The following is a 16,933-nucleotide window of genomic DNA, read 5'->3' on the forward strand; positions in this document are numbered from 1 at the left end:
ACAGTTGTCAACGTATAACAGAATACCACCAACTTCACGTATCATTATTTTATACTAGAATCGTATACGCCAACCAGTCTTGCGGCTTGCGGTCCCTCCAGTAGTGAGTTTTACTGTCCTCTCTAGGCCATATTGATTTTCGACAATGAAGTGAGATGAAGAAAAGGTGTGGTTAATTTGCGCCTTTGACATGTGTTATCGTATTGGCGTTGCGTTCTGCGCGCACATCAATTAACACGGAAAAGTTCCAGCCTCCGTGGATGGAAAAAATGTCGTCGCGGGAAGCGCGCGTGTGTGCTGTGAAAACGTGAAGGGCCAGCGAGACCGCGGCCTCCTGGCCGCACCTCAATAGAAGGAATGTTTTGAAGCCTCATTTTGGGCCCCAAAGAAATTTAGGTTATGCTAGTATTAACCAGATTCCAAATACCGCTGCTGCCAGTCCGTCCTAGGTAGCAGCGTCTTCGAGACCAATCATTAGGATCATCCTTACACCGTCAGACTGATACTTCAGTAGACTACAATAGAGTCTTCGGAATCACTTCCAGAAGACTTTATCCAGAAGCAGCTATCTGTGGAAAAGATTTCAGAGAATGAGTAGCTGGACAGAGAGAATGCATAGGAGGGCCGCTACGTTGGGCAATGTTGTCACCAGCTGCGGCCACCCTTCAAATGTTCCACCATATCCCAGAAGACTAGAGAAGTCAGTATTGCTCAGCAGAAACAGCTTTGTCATAATTTTACAATGTGCTGTTTTGTATTTAGAATTTTAAAGCTTTATCTTGTTACTCTATCAGCCAAAGCATGATAACTTACTAATGTTTAATTAGTAATATTAGTACTATGATTGATAAGAATGCATGAGTGTCAATCGAATTATAGATTATATTGATTTGTTTATCTTATATTATGATCAATGATAAAGTAACATTGGGCCAATCTTTGTATTTTCTGTTCATCACACAGAAATCTATATTCAATAATAATTATGTTTAAATTTTTTATTCTTTACACTCATGTTTCTCTATTCTTTTGTTTAGAGTCAAATTTGGAGTACCTCTTGATGAAGTCTGCAAGAATGACATTCCTGGCCCATTATTGGTAAAACATCAACATTATGAATCAGTTATTTATAAGTCCCCATTAAAACAAATTTTTTCCAAGTCGTATTATTCGCTATACTTTATTTTTGTATTAACAAATCTAATAAAATTGATGCTATCTGTTTTTACAGGTTCTTATCCTGAAGCTAAACAAGGAAGCACCTTTACGAAAAGATGTTTTTCGCGCACCAGGACACCAAGGAAACATGAAGAAATTGATTCACTTTTTACAAACGGGTCGTCTGGTCAATATGGACAATTTCAGCGTTTACACGATAGCTAGTGTCTTGAAGAAATTCCTCCGCAAGATACCTGGCGGAGTTTTCGGCCGCGAGGGGGAACAACAATTATTTACTGTTATTCAACTCGATAGTATCGAACAGCAAAGGGACCAGATTCATAGGTGAGCATATTTATGTATTTTTAATTTTGTATAATTATATTGTGACCACTATAAAATTTACAAATATTTAGTGCCTCTCTTATCATCCCATCAACTACTTATCTGTTTATAGATTAATCACATCTCTGCCAGTATATACACAACGGTTGCTGGTTTTATTGTTCGGCACATTTAGGGTAGTAGCAGTTAACAGCGAAAGGGCTCGCACAGGAATGTCCAGCGAGGCACTAGGTGTTTCCGTTGCTCCATCTTTTTTCCAGAGTTGCGTGAGCGATGGAAAAACTGCGAAAATGGAAGACGTTCTCAGATTTAAGGTAAAGTGTCGACATTCTTATTGAACGATTAATTAATTCCTTCTGAAAGGAATGCTGTTTTATTTTGTTCTAATTCGATATGTCAAAGGTCTAACAAATTTTAATTTGAAAAGCAAAAATCTTTAGTTCGACATCTGCAATATATTAGATCTTTGACATCTCAAAATCGTGATACCTTCTGTACGTTTATATATGTATATATATCAGTCCAACACCCTGAACCAACTAAAAAAATAAGACTAAAACGTGTCCAATTTAAAAGGACAATAATAAATAAAACTATTATTCTTATATTAAGAAGCTTTAAATCCCGTTGAAAAAGTTCACGAATAGTATGATCATTCCTTCATGATGTTTTGTGTTTGCTGCCAGGCGGAGGTCTCAGTAAGTTAACAACAAACTAACAGTCTGACAATCGTGTTATGTGTTTATTCATCCTCTATACGTTTGCTCTATTTTATGCTGTGCATCCCCTTTGTACTCAATTGATTAAACAGCACCGGCCATGTATGAGACATGTACGTGCCCATAGTTAGTCTTGCCATTGGAATGTCGCCGTCAGTAAACTTTTCAGGATGATATACAAAAAAGGATAAATACGCATATGTACTCCCCATGCATCGACCATTGTTTTATGGTTGAACGAAAAGATCTTCCCGATTTAATATTCATTAAATGTGAATCAGTTTTTTGTCCGCATGATTCATTTTAACAGGATTAGTAATTGACGCCCATCGCCTTCTTCCATCTTCTACCCTCTACCCACCTATTTCTTACCCCATTCATATCGACGCATCATGCATATAATTGCTGCATGCTTCCATAATTTTCTGATACATACTTGGAAAATGAATAAGACTGATATAAAAAGAGTAAAAACAAAAAATATTAAAATTACTTAGCCACCATTTACCGTCCTTTTGAAAAGAACCCTCAAGCTGTACTAACTTTTAAGGTTGTTCTTTTTGTGTTTATTTTATCTGTTAGGTGGCCACGCGAGTTATGAAATTCATGATAGACAATTTTGGGGTATCAAATTTATTTGGACGTGAGAACTATGAATTTTACGCTCGCATCACTGGAAGGATATTGAAGGTTGAGGAAGACTGGATTTTCAGTTTTCGATATCCTCCTGACACACTGGTTTCAAGTGAGTTGTTATTAATAGGTACAATGATATAATGAACATTATTGGTCAACATAATAATATATAAACATATCTGATTTCATGACTTCAGGACAATTATCGTTGGAAGCTGAAAAGACTTGGTTGCAGTACGAGTGTGAAAGATGGGGACTCAAGTTAAATTTAGAATGTAAGTAACAACCACATCATTATGTCTTCCACGTGTTAGTGAATAGTACACACATCCTAAGATCAAAAGAAATTATACAACTTTTTTCTTTTTCTTTCCCGCCATTTCACAGCAATGTCCCATCAAGAAGAGTCACAGTCAACACCTGCTTTGATACATGTGCCAGAATCTCTTGAACTTACGTCATCTCTCGGTATGATACCTGAGAATACATTACTTGAAAGTTACACAAGACTATCAGTCAGTCTGGAGGAAAACGGTTTATTCCAGGTAAATTAAGTCTTATTTACTTTGATTGTACTTAGAAAGCTTAAGAAATTATCTTCTTACGTCATTGTACTTTTGCTTATTCTAGGCTTCGAGCCGGTCCTCCAGCAATGGCAGCCATCATTCACGTCATGCTGGAATGACGTTAGACGAATTGCGGGCCGTGAATCGTTATGCTGAAAGTACCAAGAGTCTCAGCTACCTGCCGCAGGTAAGCGTCGGCGAAGCTTGAAAAAATTTACCTGTTCACATTGAGCATTAAAGAAAATGCAGATATTGTTTACATGCGAAAATAGAAGATCGCAGAGAAATAATGATATAGTTTCTATATGATTGGAATAGGATATATATATATTTTTGTACGATGATATAATCGAATATTGCTTTCTGTTGTACCATCATTCATTACGCTTGCGACGATCAAATTCATTATTTATAATAGATACATTATCGTAGATTATATGTAGCATACATTCGAAATGGCCATGTTGCAGCGGAAAGATAGTGAAGACTGTGCTATCTATTTTTGTTATAATACTTTTTTTTGACCGAATTTTTGAGTCCTATAATTGTCCTATCTGAAGTAGACCAATCGCGCGTCTCGATTTTCATAGCTCGAGAATTCTAATTGCCAAAGATTTAATGTGCTTTTCTATTTTTTTTTTGTAATCGTCTCGCACCTCCTATAGATCGTTAGTCTGTTTATCGTCAATTAATATAATTTTAACGTTAACATTAATAACATTAATGTCCTTAGTGCGTTTTCTGTTTTATTAATATAATTATTCCAATGATAACTATGAAATTGATTAGGAAAGAATCATATTAAGATTTTGTTGCATCACAATATATTTAAACAAGATTTATTTATGCTTCGCTTTTTAATTAATGCACCACTCGTGCTGCTCCCTGTTAATATTAATTCTTGTAAATAAAAAGGAAAATCTGCGCTGATTCGTTGACTAATGCAACACTTTTGACTGATTTGCAAATTCACGAAAAAGAGATAATCAAATTTATCAATTAATGGGCGGCTAGACTCATCGGTGTGCGAACCAAAAAACATATTCTGTAAATTGTGTTCAATAATTAACAGATCAATTAATGTGCAACGCACTTCTTAAAGTCTGACTTTTACTTCTCGATACTAATATGTTTGTTATTGGCTTGTTAGTTATTATTTTCGTTTCATTCTTATTTAAGTTGCTTACAGTCAATGAAAATTTGACAGTGACATTTTCCAGTTATTGTCAATTGATAATTGATAGCACAAATGTATTGTCTCTTGCGTTGCCAAAAAACATTCCTGCGTATGATCCATCAATTGCGATGGATCTGAGCTATACATATATGTAATATTTATTTAAGCAACTAAGTAAATTTTGTACATAAAGTAGGTTTTGCTGCTGTCTAATAAATCCTGCATGACTGTCATTAATGTTAGTCGGTAAGCTCTAGACTGTTTAGTTTGTTAGGGTAGCGTTACTATTGTCTGTAAGAATTTTCATGTACACCGAATATAATTTAATTCAGCACAATGCATTCACCTATTAATTCTCCTTACTCGCTTTTGCAATGCACACTAGTTATTTTCAATCTGCCCTACTTGCACTTGCTTTTCTTTAATTCAATTTTTTTTCGATGTCACAATCATTAGCTTTTGCACGGTGCATGTCGAATTTACGTTTCGTCCATTGTTCTTGAAAATAATTAGTGATTGCATTACGTCCTACGTCCTTCATTCGATTGACATTACAAACCGATTAAATTATTTTGGAGTCTGACAAACGACAACAAGGTTGAGGGTACGAAATTTATTATAAAGGGGGAGAAGAAAAGAATTGTAATAACCAAAGACACTCGCATTGTTATACTTTTTTAAAATCACTACGGTATGTATCTTTTTCTACCTTTCATGACAATGAGCTATCATACTACTTTAAACGGTTAGATTTTATTTTCTGCCAATAGGTACACGAGCGCCAAACAGCAAGGATGCGCACCAGGTCCGAGTGGTTCCTTACTCCAGTTGGTGAAAGATTAGCGACTACCGACAGTGATCCAACGGCAATGCACATATTACGTGGTTCGAATAAATCGTCGTCTGGGAATATAGGTAAGTTACACCTCGATATTAATTATTAGTCAAATATGTTAACAATAGGGCAAAGCTTTATATGCTTTTGTATTATTTACAGCTACTGGATTGAGTGCAAGTGCGGATTCCGTAAAGCGTTCCAGTCTGCGAAGAACGTCGTCGCGTGAGAAATCCAGGTTGCATCGTAGTTCTTCACGCAGAAACAAAGAAAATGGCGCCAAGGCGCGAGCGTCTGATACGAGTAAATCGAGATCATTGGAAACGGTTAAGGCCAAGGCTGTGAGAGTATCGGTGGAACAACCAATGGAAAGAATGTCGAAGAACAGCGAGGATTTACACGCTGACATCGACGCTTCAAAGGGTAAGGACGTCGCGATTCATCATAATTCGGAGACTCCTATTGGGCCGCAAGATTGCACCGAAATGGATGTACAAACGTTTCATGTCACATTGACATACAAGCCAAGAATTTAGGAAATTTGCCTCGAAATTGATATTTAAGACACTGGCGCTTTTAGTTTTTTAAGAATATTTCTCTTTGTTGGCTCTTAAACACTCCACGCAATCGCACGAGACAGTGATTCAAGTTCAATTTCGAGATATTTGCAATTTTCAGGCATTAGGCCTGTAGAGACTACATTTATTTTAACACCAAAGTGTCAACATAGCGTTGAGGGATTTGCGCCAATCAGGACGAACTTACGTAGTCTCTTTTAAGGAGTCTACCAATCAGAATCATGAACCAGCATTCCAGAAGCATTTAGAGAAGGAAGGGGATGGAAAAACGAATCCGGAATTTTTATTGACTGCATGGAATCGTTTTTATCTTCTTTCTACCTTCTCCAATTTAAGCGGAGAATTATTATACGTTGTGAAGACTTTAGCCCGTATTCACAACTCGCTCTTAAAGTCACTAACAGAGTCGCTTGTAGTTGAGAGTCACTAAGAAAAAATTTAAAAGCGAGTTCTGAATACGGGCTTTTGTCTTTGATTATATTTCTTGCTTTTGAATATTCTCTCTTTTTTTATTTTTTATTATATTTTTGCCAAACGAGACAGTATATCAGCTCTCTGATTTTTATAGTAAAAACAGCTATTTAAATTAGTATACATTAACTTATTGTAGTTGCCACAGAAAAAGGAAGCTTCACCACCGACTATCGTTTAATTATATTTATTACATATATTTTTGTTCTGTTTTTTTTATTTTTGTTCAATAAGGCTATTTTATTTAACGAACAATGTTTATCATTCACTCTACGATTCGACAGGAGCAAAACATTATGTCATTGCTTCTTAAACAGTGATACTTATTTTTGACAAATCTTTGTTATTGTTTTCTTTCTCGCGACTCGCTTTTTAACTAAATAACTAATAACACTAAATTGCAATTAATCTATCGAGTAACAGCAACATTTTTATTATATACCATTAATACGGAATAGACCATTTCAGTGTCTATATTTTGCACCAATACGTAGCATATACATCATATAAGAACTATACTGTAACATTATACATTAATCACAATTTCATTTGTCTCGCCTCTAGAGAATGCATAAGAGGCAGCTTATTACTTTGTTTTCAATACTGGACAGCGTTGCGACAAATCATGAGATATTATATTTAATAAGCGGCTATTTTTGCTAGCACCAAAGAATATTTATTTATATTTTATATTTGTTAAAAGCACCGTTATTGCCCTATTCGAATCGTAGACATTAATTACTTTATTCAAGTTGACTCTTGATTTTTATCTTAACTCTATTTTATTTTTCATAAGAAACAGTCTTTTCTGTACGCGACAAGGACCCAGTATAATTTCTTACTTGCATTCGTTAGCTCCTAGAACGTCATATACAAAAAAAAAACGGAATTTAAAGTAATTTATCACTTATGATTTATCCATTCGTTTTTTGTTTTAAACAAAAAATGAAATGCTACAAGTATGCTGCCTTGATAGCTGTTAATTAGTTTTGTTCTTATTAACAAAATTATTGTTTATTATGACAATGGTTTTTTTCATGGATAATTTACACATATCGAAAAAAACATGAAAAAAGCTCGAATTACCACTCGCCATTAAATATTCCTATAGAGAATCGGTATCGATCACATTCTTGAGATTTGAAAATGTATATTTAATTAGCCGATAATAATTAGTTACCGACCGATCGTAGTACAAACTTAAAAATAATTAATCGGAAAAAAATGGACTGACGAATTTTTATCCCTCCGACACGTTTTTCTGTCTTTTCGACTGTATTTTTTTTAAACAATACTTTGGCGTGTTACTACAATGAGTCAATTGACAATTCCGGCAATTTTACACGCAACAGTCATTCTACCGTGCATAAGAATGACAACAATATTTTCTTTTTTTTAAAAAAAAAAAAGAAACTTCGTCATTTACTTTATTTATCTCTTTTTATACTGGTAATATGAGTGGGAGTGGGGTAGTCGGTAACAGAAACTGGAAAGTTAAGTTTATAGGATACGAGCTTAAGATTTGACCAATGGTCCAAAATAAATGCCAAAGTAGCAAGAATTTGGTCGTCGTGCGCGTGTGTGAAAGAAAAGGGGAAAAAAATTGAATAACTTTCTGCTCTCTGCACGTGGGAAACGACAGTTATACTGAGACTAGCATTTACCTTACAATTACTGTATAATTATCATTAATTATTATGTCCTCGTGATAGCGCGTGATGAAAGTGTCGATGGGTTTCACGAAAAATGAATAAAAAAAAAACAAAAAAGGAAAAACCAAAAAATTATACATGGACGAGATGTACGCTTGAATTTTTGTCACCGTATTTCTGGTTATCTCTACTCTTTCATTTCCAATATTCGTTTATACAAACGTATTTTTATTGTTATACAATTGTTACTGCATACAGTGTAAAAAACGCGTATACGCTTTAACAAAGCAGCTGCCCGTGAGATTCGTATTTTGAGAATTTTTGAATTAACATTTCATACGGTTCACACGACGCTCGACGGTGTAGTTCCGTACTAATTGCGTGCATACTGTATACAGTAATAAACTTGCGTAATTTCTAGTATACGTAGAGCGTATAATTTTTTTTACCAAAAAAAAAAGGAAACTAACAGCAAATGCCATTAACATTTTTCCCTTTATACAGTATTATATACAAAGATTTTGTATCTTTTTATTTTTAACTGTACTCTAAAATAATATGTTCGTGCACTAAGTATTACGTGTACGAATTTTTGATTGACGAGAAGGATGAGGGTGAAGGAAAAAAAAAATCGAAAAATCATATAAATCGTTCCTTTTATACAGTATTCCAAAGGAAAAAGAAATGCATTGTGTTCTTCCTTATGTCCAAGAAAATTTATACATATACTGTTTAAATAGTATACATACTGTATCCTTTGTTTTTTTTGTCACTACTGCGCCCTATCCAAAAACCAAAATAATTCAAATCCTATCAAGATCATCGATTTTTGGTGTCCCGTAAAGCGTACATACATACATTTTTTTCGGAATAAATCATTCTGCACACAAGCAATTTTGCTGTGACGACAAACCATGCATCGATTGCATAAAATCTTCAAAAGCTCGCGACTGCCTTTTTGTGAAAAAAAAATATAAATAATACATGCATCAAGACTATTTTACTTGCGAAGCGATCTGTATCCGTGGAACAATCGAGCCAAATTCCGTAGCATAAGTTCGATTTATCAATGTTGTACTATTCGTTGGGAGGAAAAAAAAGACGGATAAACACCAAGGTAACTTTAATGTTCCACGAGCGTGTATCTGTGAAACGTGCTGTATACTGGGGAAAGTGTTGTGTCGACTGTATGGTATATTTTGTACTGATTGGAATATGTACCGTATATAATGAGTGTATTGAAACAGAAAAACGCGTTGTGTACTGTTGAGGATGTCTACTGTAAGATGGCTGTAGAGTAAACGAGAAAAGCCTGTAGTGTATCGTGAAAAATGCTGTTGTACAATGAAATCGCCGTATCGAGTAATGCGCATGAAGACCGAAGACTAAACACGAAGAATAAATAGAATGCGAAATTTATTGCGCTTCGTAGGGATTTTAATTCTAACGTAAGATGTATTGTACACCAAGGACAAGTATTTGGTCGGAGTATAGATAACGGAGAAAAATGTGATCTGTCATTTCGATAAAAATTGACAAATTTAAGGATCACGAATATTTCCTTGCTAGGAACGTAAACTTAGTGCAGTGGTGGGGAAGACATGTCGATTTTTTGAAAAGCGTTTAATATAACGAAAATTCCAATAAACTAAAACAAAGGGAAGCACCAGTCTTTCGGAATGTCGGTGGCTATTGGATTCGTGGATCAGTGCCATCTGTCGGTAGCAGGAGGAATAATAAAAACTATGGAAAAAAATGGAAGAGAGCTGATGCTTCGAGCGAGCCTGGCTTATACACTTTCAGTATTTCATCTTGTCCATACTAGATCTCTTATTTTTTAACATTAAGCATAAGGTTTATATACGTTTTTATTTTATACTTCAATTGTATAATAATGTATTAATACATGCGGTATATACATGTATACGGACGTACAGATTAGTGGCGAGCGCATATGTGTAGGTGAGCAAGGAGTGTAGGTATGATTTAAAAAATTTTAAAAACTTTGAAAATAATTGTAAATGAATAAGCATCACGAGGACTATGACAAAGAGTTTAGGAAAATAGAAATAAATCTGGATTTGCACTACTTTTTATTATCGTCTGTGGTAAAGTCAAGAGAACGAAGGAGAAGAGAAATTGGGAGAAAAAAGTAAATATAAAGGAGTCCCTCTGTCGAGATGCTGATTTGTCGAGGAATTTGTATATTTCGATGTATTTAAAAAATTATGAGAATTGACGAAAGGAGAAAAACGGAACAATATTGTATATGAAAATAAAAGACTTATCTACACATACATCTTAGTGGGCGAACAATCATTTTGCAAATGATTAAAAAAATAATTTAATTATTTTCATTTTTATCATTAAATGATCTTCCTGATGATGATGAAGATGATGATGACGACGACGATAACGTAGATAGCACAGTTATCGTAGTTAGCAGCGATGAATAGGAAGATGCACAACGCTACGGTTTTAGGCGATACCAAAACCATGGCGCTAAATCGTAGCGGCGAGTCTGGAAATAGGATTTTGTGATCATCGCCACCGTCGACAATGCGAATCCCGTCATAGCCGAGCTAAACGCAACCCGCATGCTCAATAGCACCCGCGTCTACCCCAAGTGAAGCCAACCCCAAAGCACAAGCACAAATAGGACTTTACCCACAGCCAACGGACTACCCCGCACGACCTCCCCACTGGCACATAGGATTGTCTCTACCCACACGAGTACTGAAGTGTCAAGGGTCAACGAAATGACATTTTCTTACGAGGATGGTAGAAGAGGACAATTTTTTATTTAAAAATTTCCTAACGTACTGTGTCGTTAATTTAATCTACAAGTTTAGGATTTGAAACCGATAAATAAAAAATAATTCTTACGTCATTCATGAACTTTTAAGTCTGTACAGTGGGCCTCTAGTAAATAAGAAAAAATCAGTTCGAATAGTGAAATTACGTCAAACGCCATAATCACTTCATTAACAAAATTAGTGCCTCCATCTGTAAGACGCGAAATGAAACTAAGAAACTCGTCAAGATTATTTCTATTCATAAAGTGAAAAGAACGATAAGTTCATTGGAAAGTTCCTTAAAATCTCGTCTAACTAATTATAGTTTTGATATAGTCCTGCAGTACTATATCTACATGTTAAACCGCTAAGAATAGTACGATAATAATTTTTATGTCTCGTAATCTTTGATCTTTTACGTATAACCTTTGATTATTATCTGTGTAATTGATCGTGAAAACGCGAAACCTACTGAAAACTCTGCCCATGCAATGTTGACGATGAAACTTTTAATTAAAGCCTATCAATACTCTGACCACCATTTTGTCACAATTGATAAGCATCAATTATCAATTAACAATACACAGCTGTTCTCGTAACGTACTTTGTAGACAAGTTATGCGATTAAACTTACTTTAATAAATTAAATAGATAGTTCTACCGTTGCTCCGGATAGATAGCATTATCGTACGTCGTGTTACGTAATGCATCGTTGGACGAGTGATAATACAAAGGACAAGGTGGTAAATGGCATTGCTGAGATTCAACGACGTGTGGGCATAACTTGCCGTACGGACCCCTGGGGAAGATTTTAATCCTTCTGCAACGATATTGCACGGATTCTCCACAGGTGGCAGCACAGCGCGACCAGTTGGACCATGACGTCATTACGCAATCGACAGATTCTAAAATTCAAACGGAACGACTGATGTTTTCATACCTACGCACAGTGAATTCGTAACGGATTTAGACATACGAGTTCAATTACCTTCGGGATATTTGGGTAGGGATTTATGATTCCTGTAATTTCTGCATTTCACGAAATCCAGGTACGCTTATTTTATGAAAAGTATTTTAAAGTTATTGGCTATTTTTAATGTATTGCTCGATATATATTTTCAAATTTGAAATTACCACATTGCTGTAGGTTGCGACATTTGTTTTTCTGGATCAGTTTCTTCGGACACCTCTTACCGCCATTCTGATTCTTCACCTGTCATTATATACGTATTAAATGTTTTTCTTTTATTTAATCATTCATTTTGAATTCTTTATCATAAAAATAACGTACCAATATTTCACGAGTTCTATTACGGTATCCAGTACATCCTTGACATTCCGTCCACTCACTCCAGTCTGAAACTTTGCAGTTGACTTTCCTTCCATCGTTTGCTTCAGCTGTATCAAGTATTTGACTACTGATCTCAATTCCATTGTTTAGCAAATTTTCTGTAGTCTCTTTAGAGCCTAAAAGTAAAGGGCCGTTACGAACACGTAAAACTATCGTTCTACTAAAGAGCGATACAAGTCTAAAAAAAAAGTTCTCTGGACTCAAAGTAAATAGATTTCCATATATATAAAAAATTATTAAGTGAACCAATCACCAGATTTTTCACGTTTTGTTTTTACACTCCGTTGCTCTTGTACCGGTATATGATAACTCAGAACACTGCTCACGGAAACTTTGAAATTCTTCATAATAGCCGAAAGATTCGCTCTCAGGTCTCCTGTGTTAGTATCGCAGTCATTGTTAGTAAAGTTAGTACCATTAGTAGCCATTACATGCAAATCGAACAAAGTAGTTAAGCTTATCAAAATTATTGTTAACACTAATCGATATCCATGCACATAATCAAATTATTTACTTTGATAATTAATACAGGTACGATTGCAGTCCTCCACCGTGGCAAAGTTGTTTCGATTTCCGCCACACGAAGTATAGTGAAATGTTTTACAAGTAATGGAAGGCTTGTCAAAATAAAATCGCAACACGCGACCATCACAGTCACCCTTGTCCATAGGTTCGCTACAAATTTCTAAAAAAAAAAAAAAGAATTTTCTCATTTCCTCATTCATAATATAATGACAATAACCGCTACAAGTCAAAGGTTATTCTCTCTTACGTTCAGCCTCCTCGTTCGTAAAATCACAACTAGTTATAGGTGGTGTACACAACGCTTCCTCGATTTTGCAATCATGGCGATACGCAAACTCGTCATTTTCATTGTATGGCGAGCTCCAGTTCTTGAACTCTGAAAGCGGACGTCGTGACCTTATTTTCTTGCCAGGACCACAGCTTGTGCTACACGGTGACCACAATGACCATTCGGTAAACTTAGAGCTTGGACACTTCTGTAATAATGTTAAAAACTTTTCATAAACACCAAAACTCGAATATCCATTGATTAAATCATTAGTCCTTAGGTCCATCCTTTGTTTCTTTTTAGATGAGACAAAAATTGCAGTCATTGACGATAACGTTGGAGTGACTTACGTGAGAATGTCATGGATGGTTATTTTAAACGTTTTTTTGGCGAGAAATGGAGCAGGTTCCCACTGTCGATCCAAATTCACATGCATATGATTCGATTATGCATAGTTAATTTGTCAAAATGACGTTGGCGATCAATAAAAAAAAAAAGCAATGCTTGTGTGACCGTCGATGAATTTGATTATGAAAACTTGAACTTTTTCCAGTAACGAGTGAAACAATTAAAAAATATATGGTCAAAGTGTCTTGACGCGAAAAAATTGTACCTGCTGCCATTCCTCGATATTCTCGACCTCAGCATCCCGAGTTAGCTTCGCAGCACGATATACTTTCCCGTTATGTTCCTCGTAATCCTGGTAATTGCTAGCTTCCTCATCCGCATTCTCACCCGCATCCTCATCCTCATCCTCGTTTTCCTCAGTTCCTTCCGTCGTATCATCTGTTTCCCTTACCTCCTCGGAATCCGTATCAGTGCATTTTGGATTGTCGCACTGAAAAGTTTGCTGGAGTTCCGGGCTGTTTGGCTCCGCCATACATTTCTTCCGATGTTGCTTGTGGCGAAAATTTCGAGAACGTGTTTGGGTTCCTTTGCCGCAGGTGGTCGTGCACGGGCTCAACTCGGACCATTCGGTCAGAGCACACATATCAGATTTCAAAATTCCTGTACTTGTGCCTCCGTAGTATCTGTTATGTTCGCTGATAGAGAGAAGAGCGAAATAAAAAATAATTTCCTTCTTTTTCTCTACAAATTTGAGTAATAATAAACAAAATACCAGGGTTGCTTGTGACAGACACGACGATCCGTCAACTTCATGTTACATTTGCTGGATACTTGGTCAATCTCGACACAATATTGTCTTTGTCGCAATTTCACGCCTTTTCCACAACTTGCTGAACAAGCACCCCAAGGTCCCCAGGACGTGACCTGACAGCCCTCTGTGAAGGGAAATGTGAAATTTTAATGAACGTAGGATGTTCAGTGACATAAATAATCAATTGAAAGTGACAAAAAAACGAAGTCAGCAACAACATAGAAAACTGTACTAGCTCCAGGCCCTGTGAGGGTTTCCTGGACGTTGCTTAGTACCTGGAACGCCACCATCACTTGGCACTTCGTCGCAGGTCTTCTCGTAGAGTCGCTGACGATTCAGGTAAAGTTTGGCAATCGGTTTCATTTCTGCCCCGCTGGGATCGTAAAACGGCGAGCGAGTGTCGTTTGGGAAGCTCGAAGTTATCTTGCGAATTGGTTCTGGAGGATCCGTGGGAGAGTCAGGTGACTAAATTTAAAAAAAAAAGGTAAATAAATGACCTGTCAATTTTTCAGGATTTCGTCATTAAGTACCATTCAAGTAATCATGCCGAGTTCACCGTGCTGTACTAATACGTAGAAATCACGAAAAAAGATACTGGTACAGCCGGGCAGGACATACAGAGAAAGAGGGAAAAAAAGGAAAAAAAAAGTTCCTTGAAAAGAACCTTTGATGTCTCATAGACCGTATTTGCTATGAAAATCATGAAAGAATTTTATTCGTTTTATTTCTTTTTCTCTCCTCCCTTTTTATTATCGATATTTTTCTTTAACCACTCTGCCAAATTATCCCTTTTAATATTTTCTCTAAGCGTGTTTCCTCGCTCTAGAAGCTTTCCATAGATATGTATCTATAATGCTGTCACCTCACCATGTATGTGATTCCGTCATCGGTACCCGCATCGTACGGGTACAAATTAAGCTCTTTGTGTTGAATCCAGGAACAGTTTGCCAAACAAAGTTCCAATCCTGAAACGCCAACTATCCAATCGGGTGATGGACCTGTTGAAAATTAATATCACAAGATTAATACAGTCGATAGACGTAAAAGAGTAAAAGGAAATTTAAGGTATAGTTATTATTATTCTTTTCTTACTGATCATCGAAACCAGAGACATCAGATGATGTTTCCGGTCTACCCGAAAAACCGCAAAAGTTTTACCGGTGACATTAGGGTAACTTATGCCACGTGCTTTTATTATGGTTCTGATGTGATCGCTCTGAAAATAAATCAATAACGATTTATCGATATTCTTAACACTAACCGTACCATCCAGCGGCCATTTGACCGTGTTGGAGCCAGAAATACGATTATAAAAAATTGTCGGTTAGCTTTAAATCAACTAAAAATTTATATATTAGAGGTTATCGATTAGCTATACCAATTGCGTAAGAATGACTCACTTGACTCTTCAGTTCAGATTCCAATTTTCGTGTCGAGCCGATTTCAGCAACCTGACGTAATCCCTCGCTCGCAATTCCATAATACGTCCAAAATGTGTAGTCGACTGTGTGGGAGGCACCTATAACGTCGGAAAATCGTGTTGTCCATCCCTTACTTGGAAAATCCTTAAAAGACACGGATAATTTTTAATAAAAACGAAAATGCTATTTCAGGTGCATTATAGGAGAATGATCATTAAATTTTCATTAAATCATACCTTTGGATGTGTGTTCCTCGACCAGAGACCTTCGAACGTGACTTCGTATTTGGCTTCGTCGCAGGCGCAACACTCCTGAAGTACTGGACCCTGTTCATCAGCGTCCGCTTTTGAATCCTGACACACCTTCATCGTTAGTCCCTCGTCATCCATGTACCAGACACTGGGCATTTCCATAACTGTAGCTCTATGAAAATGGAATTAAAGAAAAAAATTTGATTTTGGAAAAACGATTTTTCAATTTTCTTTTTCAAACAAATTTTCTCTTACCTCATATAAATACACCCGTTTCCCTTGGGAGGACTGACCCACTCCAACGCGACTTCCTCCTTAGGTATCATAGACGTTTCCATAACAGCGTGTGGACACTTTTCCGAAAACTGTGCCAACAACTGATTCTCGAGATCAAAGAAACCACTCTCCAGGGTCTCGTCAGCGTTTTCGGCTACCAATAAAAATTTCGTGTATTTTGAGTATACGAAATTGAACACTTCGCTCTTCAGTATCACTGAAAATTTTTAAAAATATCATTACAATTTTTCTCATCGTCACAACTCATTTCACAAATACTGATTGGCGTAGATTCAGAAAAAAAAAGTGTACCCTCGTATTTTTCGACGTCAAGCCCACAGAGGGGTGGTAAAGAAAAAAACAAAATTCAAATTTTACTGCCAAACGCACCGTTCACGGATGTCCTATAAATAATAGATATTAAAGCCACCCCGATATCAAATTGCTCTGATTAATCGCACGAGACTGACGCATATCTTCTGCGCTCGATTTGTTTGTTTTTTATTCTATTTTTTTTTTGTTTCATTCCCTTTTCACACAAATCACCTCCCTCAACCCGTTGCATATGTATGTAGGTTGTGACCGTTCAATAGGGTCAAACTGTTTTCAGCCAAAATGGAACAGAGACCAAATAAAAATTATATAAATGAAGTAAAAAAAAATATAAATATTAAACAGTAAAATATTATACAATTCCACGCGAAAAATGATTTTATAAAATATTTCATGAATTTGACAACCCTGTTACTT

General features: G+C 36.2%; 2 protein-coding genes across 9 annotated transcripts in view; one reads left to right on the forward strand and one right to left on the reverse strand.

The window, feature by feature from the left end:
- The first annotated feature begins 25 nt into the window (after positions 1 to 25).
- LOC107268541 lies at positions 26 to 8,560 on the forward strand. Of its 3 annotated transcripts, none has more exons than XM_015741417.2 (11): positions 26 to 700; positions 1,038 to 1,098; positions 1,232 to 1,503; positions 1,616 to 1,817; positions 2,190 to 2,201; positions 2,805 to 2,967; positions 3,056 to 3,133; positions 3,246 to 3,403; positions 3,489 to 3,611; positions 5,372 to 5,516; positions 5,599 to 8,560. In XM_015741417.2, exons 1-11 carry the CDS (start codon positions 591 to 593, stop codon positions 5,970 to 5,972), a joined length of 1,698 nt encoding a protein of 565 aa, XP_015596903.1. In that variant the 5' UTR covers positions 26 to 590; the 3' UTR covers positions 5,973 to 8,560. The 3 variants fall into 3 exon arrangements, 2 of the variants coding, with proteins under 2 accessions (XP_015596903.1, XP_015596904.1); XR_001537857.2 differs by having other exon boundaries at positions 40 to 700; positions 5,352 to 5,516; positions 5,599 to 5,737; XM_015741418.2 differs by lacking the exon at positions 2,190 to 2,201 and having other exon boundaries at positions 32 to 700.
- Positions 8,561 to 10,237: 1,677 nt separating this feature from the next.
- Positions 10,238 to 16,933, reverse strand: part of LOC107268539 (spondin-1) — a 15,768-nt gene continuing 9,072 nt past the window's right edge. The window contains exons 3-18 of one of the 6 annotated variants that reach the window (XM_025085757.1): positions 16,163 to 16,400; positions 15,893 to 16,079; positions 15,636 to 15,800; positions 15,328 to 15,451; positions 15,103 to 15,233; positions 14,511 to 14,700; positions 14,197 to 14,359; positions 13,690 to 14,119; positions 13,056 to 13,284; positions 12,798 to 12,968; positions 12,537 to 12,659; positions 12,224 to 12,399; positions 12,067 to 12,145; positions 11,921 to 11,986; positions 11,567 to 11,837; positions 10,238 to 10,658 (exon numbers count right to left, since the gene is read on the reverse strand). In XM_025085757.1, coding sequence (XP_024941525.1) covers positions 11,590 to 11,837; positions 11,921 to 11,986; positions 12,067 to 12,145; positions 12,224 to 12,399; positions 12,537 to 12,659; positions 12,798 to 12,968; positions 13,056 to 13,284; positions 13,690 to 14,119; positions 14,197 to 14,359; positions 14,511 to 14,700; positions 15,103 to 15,233; positions 15,328 to 15,451; positions 15,636 to 15,800; positions 15,893 to 16,079; positions 16,163 to 16,400 — 2,720 coding nt within the window. In that variant the 3' untranslated portion in view covers positions 10,238 to 10,658; positions 11,567 to 11,589. Of the gene's footprint in view, positions 10,659 to 10,914; positions 11,873 to 11,920; positions 11,987 to 12,066; positions 12,146 to 12,223; positions 12,400 to 12,536; positions 12,660 to 12,797; positions 12,969 to 13,055; positions 13,285 to 13,689; positions 14,120 to 14,196; positions 14,360 to 14,510; positions 14,701 to 15,102; positions 15,234 to 15,327; positions 15,452 to 15,635; positions 15,801 to 15,892; positions 16,080 to 16,162; positions 16,401 to 16,933 lie in introns of those variants that run through there. The other 5 variants (XM_015741413.2, XM_015741409.2, XM_025085758.1 and 2 more) reach the window with 5 other exon arrangements.

This window comes from Cephus cinctus, unplaced genomic scaffold, assembly GCF_000341935.2.
Source record: "Cephus cinctus unplaced genomic scaffold, Ccin1 Ccin1_scaffold0564, whole genome shotgun sequence".
In the NCBI taxonomy this organism is placed as follows: domain Eukaryota; kingdom Metazoa; phylum Arthropoda; class Insecta; order Hymenoptera; family Cephidae; genus Cephus; species Cephus cinctus.